At 45.7% G+C, this 16155-nt stretch overlaps 1 protein-coding gene and 1 long non-coding RNA gene across 4 annotated transcripts; both read left to right on the top strand.

Moving 5' to 3' along the window:
- The first annotated feature begins 2081 nt into the window (after positions 1-2081).
- On the top strand, positions 2082-7706 carry LOC117673509 (uncharacterized). 3 transcript variants are annotated; one of them, XM_087884441.1, is made up of 2 exons: positions 2082-2387; positions 4487-7706. In XM_087884441.1, exon 2 carries the CDS (start codon positions 5158-5160, stop codon positions 6106-6108), a length of 951 nt encoding a protein of 316 aa, XP_087740567.1. In that variant the 5' UTR covers positions 2082-2387; positions 4487-5157; the 3' UTR covers positions 6109-7706. The 3 variants fall into 3 exon arrangements, with proteins under 3 accessions (XP_087740567.1, XP_087740568.1, XP_087740566.1); XM_087884442.1 differs by lacking the exon at positions 2082-2387 and adding an exon at positions 2557-2713; XM_087884440.1 differs by lacking the exon at positions 2082-2387 and adding an exon at positions 2557-2948.
- Positions 7707-9011: 1305 nt separating this feature from the next.
- Positions 9012-16155, top strand: LOC148115782 (uncharacterized). The gene is made up of 2 exons (XR_015731792.1): positions 9012-11658; positions 14684-16155. It is a non-coding gene; the product is annotated as an uncharacterized LOC148115782 (long non-coding RNA).

Here is a 16155-nt window from a genome sequence, read left to right as displayed (position 1 = left end):
GAGTGTAAGACCTTATTTTTCTCACCACTGAATTGCATTTTGCTGGAAAGGGCCCAGTGCTCACATGTATCAAGATCTTTCTGAATCTTTGGCTTATCTTCTAAAGCACGGGTGTCAAACTTGATGATGTGATGTATCACGACGTATCACATTTTTTCCCTTTGCGGAGCCGGGATAGGTGTGGTCTGTACGTGACGCATCTGGCTAATGGGCTGCCAGTTTGACACCCCTGTAAAGTGTTGTTGGCTATTCCCCTCAACTGGGTGTTGTCTGAAAATTTGATGAGTTCCCTTTCAATCTCTTTATCTAAGTCAAGTATGAACAAACTGGATATTTTAGATGTAGCACTCAAGCTGCTCCCCCAAAGATACTTTTCAAAACCCACCTTTTGCAGGAGTAGAGTTCCAAAATTACCAGCAAGCTGTAAACAGAAATCCTGAGGGCCGGGTACTTCTCCCAAGGCTTGTCTTTCTGAGACTCCAAACTATAAACAGTAGGGAGCTTCAGTGCAGTCTATTAGCAACTGTTGGAAGGAATATCCTTCTGGGTTCAGCTCCAAGTAGGGAAAAAGACACTGGAAACATGGAGACTGCTTGGAAAGATGGTTTAATGGTGGACAGGATCACATGGCTTGAGTTCCTGAACAAAAAAGGGGCGAGATACAGCGAGTCCCCCGGTTTTATGCTCTCTCTGGCTTTGAACTTTCTGGGCCCCCGAAAGAGTATCCTGATTGGTTGTCAGACTCCCAAGGGGTGGGGGTCTTAGCTAGCCTTGCTGGCTGATGTAATCTTCCCAGGTGCCATGTGATGAGTTTCTGTCCTAGATGGGTCCTATTGTTTTGCAGATTATGGTCCTTTAACAAAGGACTGAGTTTCTGCCTCTGGCCCATTAACAAAGGTGTGTGTGGGGGGGGGAGGCAGGAAGCTGCTTTGTCTTTAAAACATGTTTCTCCATTTCTCATCCAGGGAAATATAATATTCTGCCTTTTTAATATTTCCTAAAATATTTCATTCTTCCAGGAAAGGGGTGGGTGCTAACTTCCTATACAACCAAACAGAGGTTCCAACAGGTACAGAGATTAAAATAAGTAACAGCTGCTTGAAACCTCCTTTAGCACTAAACAGGTAAATATGTTGCTGCCAATCAAACAAGAAGGAAACACTATACCTTGTTCCTTCCCCTTGATTTTCAAGATCCCTTTCCATTAAAAATCTCTGAAAATTACTGCAAATGCTGATAGCAGTTAGGAAAGGAGGTTGCATGAAATGCCCTCCTTTAGGCTGGCATTGTGATGTAGAGCTTTGTTGGGGTGTCTGATGACTCTTCTGCTTAATTTTATTTTATCCTTGGGGATCATGTAACTCTATTGGTGGAAAGGGGGCGTCAAATTCTTTTTGGGTGCAGCTTCATTTTAGAGATGAAAACCCCGAGGAGACTGAAGGCAGGAAGTGGATCCTCCTACTCAGAACAAGGGATTCGCCACAATTCTGGGAGGAGAGCCGTGTGAGTCTATGAGAGCCCAAAACACGGATGAGTGAAAAGTGACTGACCCTACCAGACTCCTCTTGCAGATGTCATTGGACTACAACTCCCACCATCCTTCACCCCGGAATTAAGATACTGCGATTTGCTGAATACAATATCTAACCTTATGCACTCATAAGGATGGTGGGAGTTGTAGTCCAATGACATCTGCAGCACTCAGAGCCTGAGTGGCGTAGGAGGCTAATGCCTCCTAAGGCAGCATTTAACATCCAGCTGCCTGCAATTACTGCGAGTTCAATTCTCCCCAGGCTCAAGGTTGACTCAGCCTTCCATCCTTTCTAAGGTGGGTAAATTGAGGACCCGGTTTGTGGGGGCAATAAGCTGACTTTGTATAAAATATACAAAAGTATGAAGGCTATTGCTTAACGCATTGTAAGCCGCCCTGAGTCTCCGGAGAAGGGCGGCATATAAATCAAATTAAAAAAAACAAAAAAACTCTATTTCCCATCTTCATTAGCGATGAATTCCTAATTCGCATTTAGAGATGCAGATTAGCACATGCAACTATCTTTTTCTTAATCTGGGCCCTTGTTTTGGGTCTTTTGGCCTTCCCTTGACGGGGTGTAGATCTTTTGCTGTGGCGGTTGGGGGACTTTGGCATTGCTCGGGTTTGGGCTTTCCTTGGGGGTGGCTGTCTTTGGCATTGTTTGCAGTCGCCCCCTCCCTGCAGAGCTTCAGTGAAGGAGTTAAACCCAGAGAGCTTTTGCGACTAGAGAAGAGGCAAAAAAGGGGGAAAGGGGGGGATGGGAGCCAGTTTCAGGCCCCTCCTTGCCCCCCTTCCTGGTCTCCCAATGCTTCTTAAGCCAGGGCTGCGGAGATCCCCTCTCGGGGAGGGGCGCCAGGTGGGCGAGGACGCTGCGAGAGGGGGGGGGACCAGGAGAAGGGAGGAGGGGGGGATCCCCAGGTGCGGGAAGGGAGGAGGGATTCCTTGTGGGAGGGAAGGAGAGCGAGGTGGGGGTTTCCCCAGTTGCCCCCCCTCCCGACTCTCCGCCTTTCCTTGCAAGCTTTTCTGCTCCTGTGGGAACCGCTACTCCCGCCCCTTCTCCTCCTCCTCCTCCTCCTCCTCGGTTGCTGCTTCTGCGAACGGCTCTCCCGTCCCCCTAAAATCCTCCCTCCGAGCCCTTCTCCTTCCCCGCAGCCCCACATTTGGTGCAGATCGGCTCCCAGGGTGAGGCCGCCTGGTGTTTTCCGGCACCGCCGTTCCCTCATGGCTGCTGGGGAGGATCCGCTTCCCAGGGTCTGGAGGGGAGGAAGAGGGTCTGGACTGAGAGGGATCGTGGCTGGAGGGGCTCCCTCCGAGGGCGGGAACCCTGTTAGGAGGAGCCCAGTGGCATCTCAATGGCGGGTGACCAAGACCTGAGAGGCGTCCAGGTGGGCGTGGCCCAATGGGCAGCCCTGTCCAGGTGGGCTTGCTTATTAATTATTATTAATTAAATTTGTATGCCGCCCCTCTCCGAAGACTCAGGACGGCTATGGAGATGCAGCACCTGAATCTGCCTCTCTTAGCTGCCCAGATTCCCTTTTTGGTGACTGCTGCATCCCCGTTTTTCTCTGCCCGTGTAAGTGAACAGCCCTGTCTGCAAAGGTGTTTTAATTTTAATTTTAGTTGTTTTATGGGCTTTTTATCTACCCTGAAGAAGAAGTTCTGCTGTTTTGTACAAAGAGATCAAGTGATAAATGGAATGGGAGTAGAGTAGAGTAGAGTAGAGTAGAGTAGAGTAGAGTAGAGTAGAGTAGAGTAGAGTAGAATAGAATAGAATAGAATAGAATAGAATAGAATAGAATAGAATAGAATAGAATAGAATAGAATAGAATAGAATTCTTTATTGGCCAAGTGTGATTGGAGGCACAAGGAATTTGGCTTAGGTGTATATGCTCTCAGTGTACATAAGGAGGATAAAATACATTCATCAAGAATTTAGAATTTTTAAAAAAATATAGCTATTGGAGACCTTTGGGATGTTCCATTGTATATAGGCAGTCCTCGCTTACTATTTGCTCCCTGAGGTTCAAGTTGCAGCAATTGCAACTCACATTTACAATGGTTGCAGCATCCTATAATCAAGATCCCCATTTGTGACCTTCCTGGTTAATTTCTGACAAGCAAAATCAGTGTAGATGTCAGCAGCAAATTGGAAGTCACAGTCATGTGGAATTTATTTATTTATGGTTCGATTTATATGCCGCCCTTCTCCGGAGACTCAGGGTGGTTTACAATGCATTAAGCAATAGCCTTCATACTTTTGTATATACCTGCTTAGTAGGGCTTTCGGCACCCCACAAGCGGTGTTCTTTTTTTATACAAAGTCAGCTTATTGCCCCCACAATCTGGGTCTCATTTTACCTACCTCGAAAGGATGGAAGGCTGAATCAACCTTGAGCCTGGTGAGATTTGAACTTGCAGTAATTGCAGGCAGCTGGTGCTACATAATAGCACTTTAGTCTGCTGCACCACCAAGGCTTTTAACAATCCACAGTGATTTGCTTATCATCAGTTAAAGCCCTCACATCTCTAAAATTATTTCAGAAACTTTGATTGTAATTATTTTGGGATAATTTACAGACTGAAAATGCATGGAGTTTCCACATATATACCTTCATAGGTGTGTGTATTGGTATTTCTCGCTGTACAGATATATCTGTAATTATATAACCTAACCCCAGCACTTCCAGATATATTTGATGATAAATAACCCTTTGCACTGCTAAGAATTTGTTACTGACCCAAGTCAAAAAGAGAATTTCATGACTGAATGAGTATTTGAACTTGGATCTTGGTAGTCTGCCACGTGTCAAATGAATCATAATTAATGTAAGAGTTTATTCTTGTATTGTGATATGTTTGGGCATTCATTGTAATGCAGACTTTTTTTCCTTTTTTCACATCATCTGTAACCATTTTATAAACAATTAAAGTTACACTTTTTTTTGACTCTTATAGACAAAGAGATAGCAATAAGAGCACTCTGGACAACATAGAATAACAAGCAACATTGAAAAAGAAAGAAAATCAAGCCAGAAATCAAGATATTTTTCATTTCCTACACAAAGCCACACAATTCTTCATCTTCCTCAGCCGATGAGAGAGAAACGAGAGAAAATCAAGAAGGGATTTCAAGCTCGAAAAAGTAGAGTATACAAAACTTACATGAACAGTCAAGGAACACTATTTTTTATTTAGAAAAAGAAGGAAATATCTGGAAGTCGGTGGGGAGAAAAGGTCAATTAGACAGCCACATAGAAAAGACAGTAACAGGCCTCACCTGTGAGGAAAAAAACAACTTGAATCAAAAAGCACTACTTTGAAAAGCCATAGAAATGCTACAAATGTGACAAAAGATTTAGTCTGAATAGCTCTCCTCTTGTTGATGGATGGACACATATAGGACAGATGCCCTACAAATGCTCTCACTCTGGTAAATACTTTAGCAAGCCAGCAATTTGGTGATACATCACAGGACTCGCACCAGGGAGAAAGTGCGTGAATGTCCAGTTTGTGGGGAAAAATTCGTTAGAAACTCCCATCTCATAAGTCACCAGAGGACTCACACAGGAGAGAAACCCTTTAAATATCTGGAGTGTGGGAAAAGTTTCAGTCAGAATTCCCACCTGATGACACACCAGAGGACTCACACAGGCAAGAAGCTGTATCAGTGTCCAGATTGTGGGAAAAGTTTCAGTAGCAGTTCTAAGCAGATGAAACATCAGAGGACACATACAGGAGATAAACGATATGAGTGTCCAGAGTGTGGGAAAAGTTTCAGTCAGAATTCCCGATTTGTGACACACCAGAGGACTCACACAGGAGAGAAACTGTATGAGTGTCCAGACAGTGGAAAACGTTTCAGTCAGAATTCCAGCATGGTGGTATACCAGAGGACTCATAACAAGGAAAACCCGTATAAATGTCCTGAGTGTGGGAAAAAATTCATGTATAATTCCAGCCTGGTAATCCACCAGAGGACTCACACAGGAGAAAAACCATACGAGTGTCCAGAGTGTGGAAAAAGTTTCAGTAAGAATTCCAGCCTAGTGACACACCAGAGGACTCACACAGGAGAAAAACCGTATGAGTGTCCAGACTGTGGGAAAAGTTTCAGTAAGAATTCCAGCCTAGTGACACACCAGAGGACTCACACAGGAGAGAAGCCTTATAAGTGTCCAGAGTGTAGCAAAAGTTTCAGTCAGAATTCCCACCTGGTAACCCATCAGAGGACTCATATAGGAGAGAAACTGTATGATTGTCCTGACTGTGGGAAAAGTTTCAGTCAGAATTCCAGCCTAGTGACACACCAGAGGACTCACACAGGAGAAAAACCATATCAGTGTCCAGAATGTGGGAAAAGGTTTAGTCAGAATTCCAGCCTGGTGACACACCAGAGGACTCACACAGGAGAGAAACCATATGAGTGTTCAGAGTGTGGGAAAAGTTTCACACAGAATTCCAACCTGGTGATACACCAGAGAACTCACAGAGAAGAGAAGCCTCTGGGCATACAGCCTCGTGCTCCTTCAGGCTCACCAAGTCTGCCAGACACTCCAAAAGCGGATCCAGTTTCCTGAGCCGGCAGCTTCAGTGACTCAGCGAAGCTGAGCAGGGTGCGCTTGTCTCAGTTTTTCTCACCGCTCTGCTTTTGGAGCATCAGGAGGAAGAAGCTTAGTAGATGTGTAGATGAGGCAAAAGTAGCTAAGTTTAGAGAAGGCTTGAATTTCATTTCTGATTTCCCATTGGGAATGTAGGTGAGAAATGAACTCTTTGAATTCTGGCCTAATGCTTTTTAGCCAACACATCTCAAGATTAGACCTATAATTGGAGAGAAAAAAATGGAAAATGTTACTTTGATAAAGGCTAACTACCTGTTTCCTTTTGGAGAAGTTGTGGAATTCCTCAAAAAGGCTTTTGGGTGGGGTTTTTTTGTATATTGATTATGGAATTCCCACAGGTGGAGTTTCCACCTTCTACCTAAATGTCCTTCAGATTTTGAGCACCACAATTCCCCAGCCACCATACAAGTAGTCATTGATGTACAACTCTAGTGGGGCCTGCCAATTATGGTTGCATGTTGCAATGACCATTAAACGAGACTGCTTTGCTTAACTAACCCCACCCGTTCTCCTCCTGATAAAGCTGTTAAACAAATATGCAAGTTGTTCAGCAGAAAAATGACTATCTCAGAGTTGGAGGCATAGCGCAGTCCCAGGCTTTCATTCCAAAATCCATCTCTACCCCTCTGTGGGGTCCTCCCCCCTCTGCCCTTGGGGGTCCCAACAGGCTTTTTTACTCCCGCTTGGTCCCTGCAGTCCTTAGGCCTGACTCCCACCCCAACAGGCCTCACAGACGACAACTCCTTACCTTGTTGGGAAAAATGGGCAAGCCACTCATCCCTGGGTGGTATGACTGTGTCATGGAAGCAACTGCTATTTCCAGTGTGCCCGGGATTCATCCCTGCACCATGCAGTGGACTTGTGGAAGCAGCTGCCATTTTGCCACAACTGCCTCGGGGCCAAAATGTCGGCTGCTTTTGGGTCATTGTAATATTGGAGAGGGAGAAACTGCTGTTTTGCTACCTTAACACTGTGCAGACCACTGTAAAGAATTGTGGGTGCACTGAAAATGACAGCTGCCCCCGGGAGATCTTCAAAATGCAAGTGTACGATGGGTGACGGGTGTGGGGAGTTGGCCCAAGGCCCAGTGAAAAGAAGCAGTGTAAAATTTCACATGTAGAGGCTGTTCTGCCTTGCAGATGAGCCTGATGGAGAAGACCTGTAGGGATATTGAGTTGAGGAGAAAAGGGATTCTGGTTTTGATCACAGCACCTCCAAGTTTATTAGTAACTCCTGCCGGGATCTCTCTTTTTTTGAAGTGCCCACTTGTTAGGCTTTGATGGCTGCTGGGTGGTAGTAGCACCATATTGTTGACGTATTTGTTGCATCCCTCTTGGTGATGGCAATTTGAGAAAAAAATGTACACTGGAAAATGTTTCATTTTTAAAAATGCATTGAATAAGAATCCTCAATAGCTTTTGACAAGGGAAAAAATGGGTATTGTCAGTGTTGCTATGAACATTAGGGCAAGGCAAGATGCTCAGAGTCACCTCAAACTGAGATATGCAACAAGTTTTAATAATAAATAAATTTAATGATAAAAAAGGCAACATAAATCCCTTTTCTCAAATCTCGATTTCCACACAGTGGGTTTCTAACACACTACAATTGTTCAGCTAGCTGTAATCTGTCTCTCATGTGTTCTGCATCTCTATGACCAATCTGTCTCCTCCAATTTCCCTCCCCTCCTCTTGATACATTTAATTTTTTCAATTTCAATTCACTCTCTGTCCCTCTGATGCGAGCTGATGGAGGACAAAGCAAGGCATGGGCTGCAGAGCTGCCCCAAGGCCCCGCATCAGCTTATCTGAAGGCCCTTCAGCCAGGCCACCCATGCCAAACCCTCCCCCCCCCCATATGATGATGGGTTAAAGGACTTAGGTATGTCTAGGCCAGGGGTCTACAACCTTAAACACTTGAAGAGCCATTTGGGCCCGTTTCCCACAGAAAACACCAGGAGCCACAAAACCTTGGTGGGTGTGGCCAACTCAATGTCACTCCCACTAAGTCACATGACCCCCCCCAGTCATGGCTACCCAGGTTTTGTGGCTCCCAGTGTTTTCTGTGGGAAATGGGTCTCTCTCTCTCTCTCCCTCCGTCCCTCCCATTTCTATTTTTCCTCTCCCTCTTTCTCTTTTTCTTTCTTTCTCTCCCCTTCTTTCTCTCCTGTTTCCCTCTCTCTCATTCTCTCTCTAGCTCTCATTTCTCTCTCCCCCTTCTCTCTCCCATTTCTTTCTCTTTTTCCTCTTTCTCTCCCATCATTTTCTCATTTCTTTTTTCTCCTTTTCTCTCATTTCTCCCTCCCTCCCTCTCTCTCTTTCCATCGCATTTCTGTTTTTCTCTCTTTTTCCTCTCCCTCTCCCTTCTCTTTCTTTTTCTTTCTTCTCCTTCTTTCTCTCATTTGTTTCCCTTTCTTTTCCCTCTCGTTCTCTCCCTCCAGCTCTATCTCATTTCTCTCTTTCTCCCCCTTCTCTCTCTCTCTCTCACTTGTTTCTCTCTCTTTTTCCTCTCTCTCATTCTCTCCCTCCATCATTTTCTTATTTCTCTTTTTCTCCCTTTTTGTCTCTCTCATTTCTCTCTCTTTCACGCACACGCGCACAAGCGAGGATACCCTCTCTCACGCACAAGCGGGGATACTGTCTGCAAGGGAGCGGCCGAGTTCAGCCAAAGCGCAGCAAAGGCACAGAGCGGGCGGGTTGACCGGGTTATGGGTGAGCATCTTTGGTGAGGGCACTCCAGCTTTCTCTGAGCCTGATCCCAGGGGTGGGCAGCAGGAAAAGGCAGCTGGCCTCACCGAACCTCACACGCCCACCCCGGAAATCAGGCTCGGAGAAAGCCAGAGCACCCTTGCCAAAGACTCTCGCCCATCAGCCAATCAATCCTCCGCTCTGCACCTTTGATGTGCTTTGGCTGAGCCTGGGCCTGGCCACTCGCTTGAGGGTATCCCCACTTGTGCGCACCCTTCCAGCCCCGCAACTGCCCGCCAGGGGGTCACGTGAGAAGGAGGGTTGTCTTTGGGGAAGCCACCACCATGGCTTGTGCTTGCTCAGCTGCGGGCCTGCCCCCTTTCCATCGTGCCCTCCTCCCGGATCCCATTCCCACTGCGCCAGCCCTTGTGTTAGAGAGGTTGGCATCAGCCATTGCGGGATTGGGCCAGAATCTTGGGATGGAGAGCAGGTCATGCAACCGGGTCGGCAGGGAGCTGCAGGAGTGGGGTCACAGAGCCACATGTGGCTCCAGAGCTGTGGGTTGCCGATACCTGATCTAGGCAATTGAAGAGAAGGCATGTGAGGACTTGATAGCTGTCTTCCAGGACTTGAGCATCTGTCACAAAGAAGAGGGAATTGACTTAATCTCTAGGGCAGCAGTCCCCAACCTTTGCGCCTTGGTGGCCCGGCTGGGGGGGTGGGGAGAGGGGAATTGGGCCACTTGGCTTGCACGTACGTGGATTCACTTGCAGCTCCACTCGTGCAAGTGTCAAGACGGTGTGCGTGCCTGTGGTTACCGGTTCACCTTCCCCACAGCCCAATTTTGTGTGGCCTGGGGGTTGGGGACCCTGCTTCAGGGCACCAGAGCAGGACAAGAAGTAATGGGTGGATGTTTGTTAAAGAGAGCTCCAACCAAGAACTAAGGAGATATTTTCTGACAGTGAGAGCAATTCATCAATGGAATAGCTTGCCTTCTGGGCTTGTGGGTGCTCTATCACTGGAGTTTTTTAAGAATAAACTGGACAATCATTTATTATTATTTATTATCTATTTATTTATTTATTAAATTTGTATACCACCCTACTCCCGAAGGACTCAGGGCGGTGAACAGCCAAATAAAATACGTATAATACAAATGTTAAAAAAGCATTTAAAATACAATTAAATAATTGGCCCGGAAAACGAAATTTAAAACACCCCAAATTCATAAGACAAATTTAAAATTTAGAAATTTTAAAAAGTTTAAAAGAGAGGTTAGGCCAGGCCGGCCTGCTGGAAAAGAAATGTTTTGATGGCACGGCGGAAAGAGCGCAGGTCCGGGATCCTCCGTATCTCCGGGGGGAGCTGGTTCCAGATGGCGGGTGCCCCCACTTGCCTTGAGCAGGGGGTTAGGTTGGAAGACTCCAATGTCCCTTCCAACTCTATGATGCTGTGATTCTGTGAATTTAGAGGCAACTTAGAAAATCGCTACAGGCAGTCCTCAACTCACAACAGTTCATTTAATGACCATATGAAGTTACAATGGCACTGAAAAAAAGTGACACGACCATTTTTTCAGGCTTGCAACAATTGCAGCATCCCCATTGTCACCTAATCAAAATTCAGACACTTGGCAACTGACTCATATTTAAGATGGTTGCAGTGTCCCATATCATGTGATCACCTTTTGCAACCTTCTGACAAGCAAAATCAATGGGAAAGCCAGGCACATTTAACAACTGGTCGTTGAGTGGGGAGTGAGGCTGCAATCTCTTAGATAGTCCTTCCAATCACGAACTTGTTGAAAACCAAATGGGAATCTCCATGGCATCGGACCTGGGTATTTGCGAGACCGCCTTCTGCCGATAGCCTCCCACCGACCAATACGCTCCCACAGAGAGGGACTCCTCAGGGTGCCGTCAGCCAGGCAATGTCAGCTGGCGACCCCCAGGGGGAGGGCCTTCTCTGTGGCAGCACCTGCCGAGATACGAAGGATACCAGATTTCCAGGCCTTTCACCGTGCCCTAAAAACTTTTCCATCAAGCAAGGCTGGCGTGAACCCCCCCACCTCTTTTTAGCTTTTTAAGTGTAAATTGGGTTTTAATTGGATTGTTTTAAATTGTGGGCCAAAGCTGTATAATTCTTTTAATTGATTTTAAATTTTGTATTGGTATGTTTTTTATCCTTGGCTGTGCACCACCCTGAATCCAATAGGAGAAGGGCGGTATATAAATTGAATAAATAATAATAATAACAACAACAACAACAACAACAACAACAATAATAATAATAATAATAATAACCTAAGCCCCAGCCCATCCAACCCCTAAGCTGGTCACTGGTATGCCAAGCCACATTCAAGGAGCTCAAATGCCTTTTTGTTGTTGAACCAGTACTAAAACACCCTGACCCAGATGAGCCCTATGTAATACAAGTGGATGCCAGTGACCAAGTCAAGGGGGTGGTGTTGCTTCAGAAGAACATAAAGGGAGAGTTACAGCCATGTTTCTACACCTACCGCAAACTCTCTGAGAGACAATGGGCTATGCTCTCATATGTGGATTTCACCCAGTGTTTCACTGTAGTTTGTTAAAGCCCTTTTATACATCCTCTTTAAACAGCTCAGATGTATTACAGCGGGAGCATCTCGGAGGTTTCCCATCAAAAGACTAGGCGGGAGGGATGCAGGGGAGAAAAGTGCGATAAACTTGTATGCATGCTGTGTGGGAATTCAGGAGGGGAGAATGACAACTGAAGAAAAGCAGATCATCGCAACACTAGTCCATGCCAGCCATCTTCAAGGCCGTTTGCTCTGAATGTGGTAAGTTACCAGCTCAAACACCTCAGTATTCCCAAAATATCCTGGCAGCATCTCATTGGCTGGGTTTGGACTGGGGATGGAGGGGAAGGGATGGGAATCAAGGAAATACTTTTGTACTGATGCATGGGAAACTCAGATTCTGTCTGACTTTACTGCATCAACCATCTCTTCATAAAAGTAACTTCAAGGGTTTTTCATTCCTAAGTGATCTGATTGGGGCAGGTCTGACATTAGGCAGAATCTATAATCGTGGTCAACCCACAGAAGACATCACTTCTACCGCGGGGATCATGCACATGATGTCGGCTCGAGGGAGTTGGCAAGCCGAGAAGCAAAAATGGTTGCAACAGCATAAGCATACTTTGACTACATTGAGCAGTCGGCTCAATGGAGTGATCAGGAGGAGATTGAGGGGGAGGCTTCATCCAGATCTCCCAGAATATTTCTCTGAGTGGATGGGAGTGGTGGAAATAGCAACAAGCGCTTAGACTTATATACCACTTCATAGTATTTTTACAGCCCTCTCTAAGCAGTGGGTATGTTCCATTGCCTGCTTCAAGTGTGAGAAGGAGGAACACTATGCCGCCAAATGGAAATTCAATCATCCTGCCCAAAGAGGACCCTGGGTTTTTATCAAGAAGCCCACCAAACTGCCACCAGGAGCTTACAAAACAGCCCTGGAAAGAGTGGAGGTCATAGAGTTCACCCCATCCCCTGGAAAGGTGACAAGAGAACTCCGACTAGCCCAGCAGAGATCCTGGGGAGTGTGACACTGACTCAATCCCCTTGTAAGTGGCCCAATCACTCTGGTGACAGTCCGCATTGAACTTGTAGTCCAATCCTCAGGACGAAAAGCCAACTTAGTGGCCCTTCTGGACTTAGGGTGCACCAAGTGCCTAGACAACCCTGCCCTGGTTGAGCAGCTGGGGATGAGACTTTGACCACTCAAGATGCTGGTGCCATTTTGCCATTGGGTAGATCTGTAGCAGGGGGTATTGCAGTGACATTGATCACTGAGCTGATAGAAATGCAAAGGGGGGGGCACACAGTTTCATCGTAGCGCTGGGTGTAGAGAGACCCCTGGTTCTAGGATTAGCATGCCTAAGGAAATGGAACCCCTAAGTGAACTGGAGGAGGTACTATAGCTGCTTAAATTCCAGAGGACTAAAGCAAAAGAAGTGCTGGGGAAGGGACCCAGGGACCCCAAAGCTGAGGCAGGAGATGGGGGATGTAATGCAAGAGCAAAAGAAGGCTGACCCTCAAATTCCATAGGAGTACTGGGACTTGCAGGACATGTTTAGTGAGAAGGGTTCAGATGAGCTCCCACCCCACTGGCCAACTGACTGCTCCATAGCAGTGGTGGGTTCCTCCCGGTTCAGCCCAGTTCCACCAAGCCGGTAGCAGTGACGATATGATGTCACCAAACCGGTTCTGGTCCCCCCCACCCCTGCATTATTCTTACCTTTTATTTGGCCCCACCCCCAATCTATTGCTGCCTCCTGAGAATCAGCTATCAGCTAGAGGGAAAAAAAATGTTTAAACTCTTGCCCAGGGGCTTCAAAGGGCTGCCCTACAGCTGATCAGTGTTAAAAGAAAATAAATGGGTAGACCGGTACCTGCAAAAATAAATGGGTAGACTGGTGCCTGCAAAAATAAATGGGTAGACCAGTGCCTCCAAAAACAAATGACCGCTACAGATCTGCAAGCAGTTAAAAGCCTGGTAGACCAGTATCTCTGCTAAATCCTAAAGAATTGTCACATGATCATCAAGCCACACCCACAAAATAAGCCATGTCCACAGAACCAGTAGTAAAAAAATTTAGAATCCACCCCTGCTCTACAGTACTCCTGCTAGGTGCTAAGCTGCCTAAACCCAAACTTTATTCAATGACTGAAGGTGAAGGTTTGTTCTCCGAGCTTGTGGGTTGGTTTCTGAATGTTTTGTTATCAGGCTAGGTAACATCTTCAGCGGAGCTTAGGGGATCTATTCAATGACTCCTAGGGAGTTGGAGGACTTATGGGCTTTGATAGATGAATTTTTAAAAAGAGGGTTGAAGGTCATTACAACTTTTTGTTTTGTTTTTTTTTTTAAAAATGGAGTTTGTAATTAAAATTTTCTAACATGATGGCTCAGTGGCTAAGACGCTGAGCTTGTCGATCAAAAGGTCAGCAGTTCAGCGGTTTGAATCCCTAGTGCTGTGTAATGGGGTGAGCTCCCAGCTTCTGCCAACCTAGCAGTTCGAAAGCATGTAAAAAATGCAAGTAGAAAAATAGGGACCACTTTGGTGGGAAGGTAACAGCGTTCTGTGCACCTTTGGCATTTAGTCATGCCGGCCACATGACCACGGTGACATCTTCGGACAGCGCTGGCTCTTCGGCTTTGAAACAGAGATGAGCACCGCCCTCTGGAGTTGGGAATGACTAGCACATATGTGCGAGGGGAACTTCTACCTTTACCTTTTAACCTGCCTCTAAATTCATGGAAACCTAGCATTATAAGGATATCTGCAAGAGGGACCTAAAGGCCCTGGGAATGGACATTAACAACTGGGAAACCTTGACCTCTGATCGTTCAGCTTGGAGGCTAAAGACGCAGCATGGCCTTCTCCAATTCGAAGAGACCCTTGTTCGGCAGGCTGAGGCAAAGAGGCAGTCCCAGAACCAGCCAAATCTGGGGGCTGGGCAAGGGACAGAATGTATCTGCCCTCAGTGTGGAAGGGATTGCCACTCTCGAATTGGCCTTTTTAATCACACTAGATGCTGTTTTAGGACCTCTTTCCAGAGCACGATACCATAGTCTCTTGAGACTGAAGGATGCCAACAATGATAGCATTATAGGCTTGGAAGGGACCCTGGAGGTCTTCTAGTCTAACCTACTGCTCAAGACAGGAGCTTTATACCATCCCACTCAAATGGTTATTCAGCCTATTCTTGAAAACCTCCAGTGATGGAGCACCCACAAAACCTGGTGGCAAGCTATTGCATTAATTAATTGCTTTCACTGACAATTTCTCTTTACTTCTAGGTTGGATCTTATTTTAACAAGCTTCGACCCATTCCTGCTTGTCCTGTTGTCTGGTGCCCTAGAGAATAAGTCAATCCACTCTTGTGACAGACACTCAAGTACTGGAAGACAGCTATCATGTTCCTCCTAATGACTTTTTCTCATCTTTGTTGCTCTTCTCTGCACACTTTCCAGGGTCACAACAATATTTTTATATCATGGTGACCAGAACTTGACACAGTATTCCAAGTGTGGTATCACCAGCATTGTGTAAAGCAATTCTCTTATCTTCTTGTTTTCTTGACATTATTCCTCTGTTGATGCAGCCTAGGACTGCATTTGCTTTTTTTGGCAGCTGCAGCACAACACTAGCACAAGGAGTATTTATTGAGTTCTCATGCACCGCAGGGACACATGGCCTGCGTGTTTGGAGGTCTCCCGGAGACAGCCACCATTTTCAATGCACTCACAACTCCTTAACATAGTCTACAAAGTGTTAAGGTAGCAAAACAGAAGCTTGTCCCACTCTGTGACTCAGAAGCAGCCACCATATTGACGTAGAGGCAGGCATGGCAAAATGGCAGCTGCTTCCACAAATCCCCTGCATGGCCCAGGGATGAATCCTGGGCACAGTCAAAGTAACAGCTGTTTCCACGACATAGTCATGGAGCCCAGAGATGCATGCCCTGCCCTCTTTCCCCACATGAGGTTCAGAGATCTTCAAAAGTTATAGAGGAGGAGGAGGCTGTGATGCCTGGTAGCGTGGGAGTCAGGCCTAAGTATTACAGGGATCCTGTCAACTTGAGGTAAATAGCAAATAAAGAATAATGTAGATAAAAGAAATAATGTGAATAAAATAGGAATCATACAGAGTCAGATATATGGGCTCTGGGGGACCCTCTCTATTCACATTATTATAAGGGGAAGACGTGCTTGGATACATGAACTCTGAGAGACCCTATCTATTCACATTATTATAAGAGAGGAAAGTGCTTGTTGGAAATTACATTAACAAACAGCTAAACCCCTTTAAGTGGTAATATATCTTCTGAGACCTAGATGTCACGGAAAGGACTGCTATATGGAAAAACATCTGAGTGACCTGACTGTGAATGACACAAAGACCTATATGTTACAAAGAGTTACTTAATCCAATGAATTTACCCAAGGATAGTAGTAACTCTCCCATTAGCAACTCCGAGCACTTAAGAAAAGTTGTGTGGCTAAAATAATTTTGTAAACTAAGATTAATGCCTTAAGTAATTAGATGAACTTATTAACAGTGTATGTAACCATAGAAGGAAAATCGGATGTATGATCTCATGATTAACCATATATGGAAAATGTATGATCTCACTGTAAATGAAAATGAAAATGTATGATCTTTGTCTTAGAAATGTATAAAAACCATTGTATCAGAGTTCTTTCTTTGTTCAAAGCTTCAGGTACAAATCTGGCTCTGAACCTTGCGCAATAAACTGTCTCTGACTGGC

Source organism: Pantherophis guttatus, chromosome 2, assembly GCF_059756535.1.
Source record: "Pantherophis guttatus breed Tessera chromosome 2, ASM5975653v1, whole genome shotgun sequence".
NCBI lineage: Eukaryota > Metazoa > Chordata > Lepidosauria > Squamata > Colubridae > Pantherophis > Pantherophis guttatus.
The sequence above is the reverse complement of the archived record's forward strand: the minus strand, read 5'-3'. Positions and strand labels throughout refer to the sequence as shown.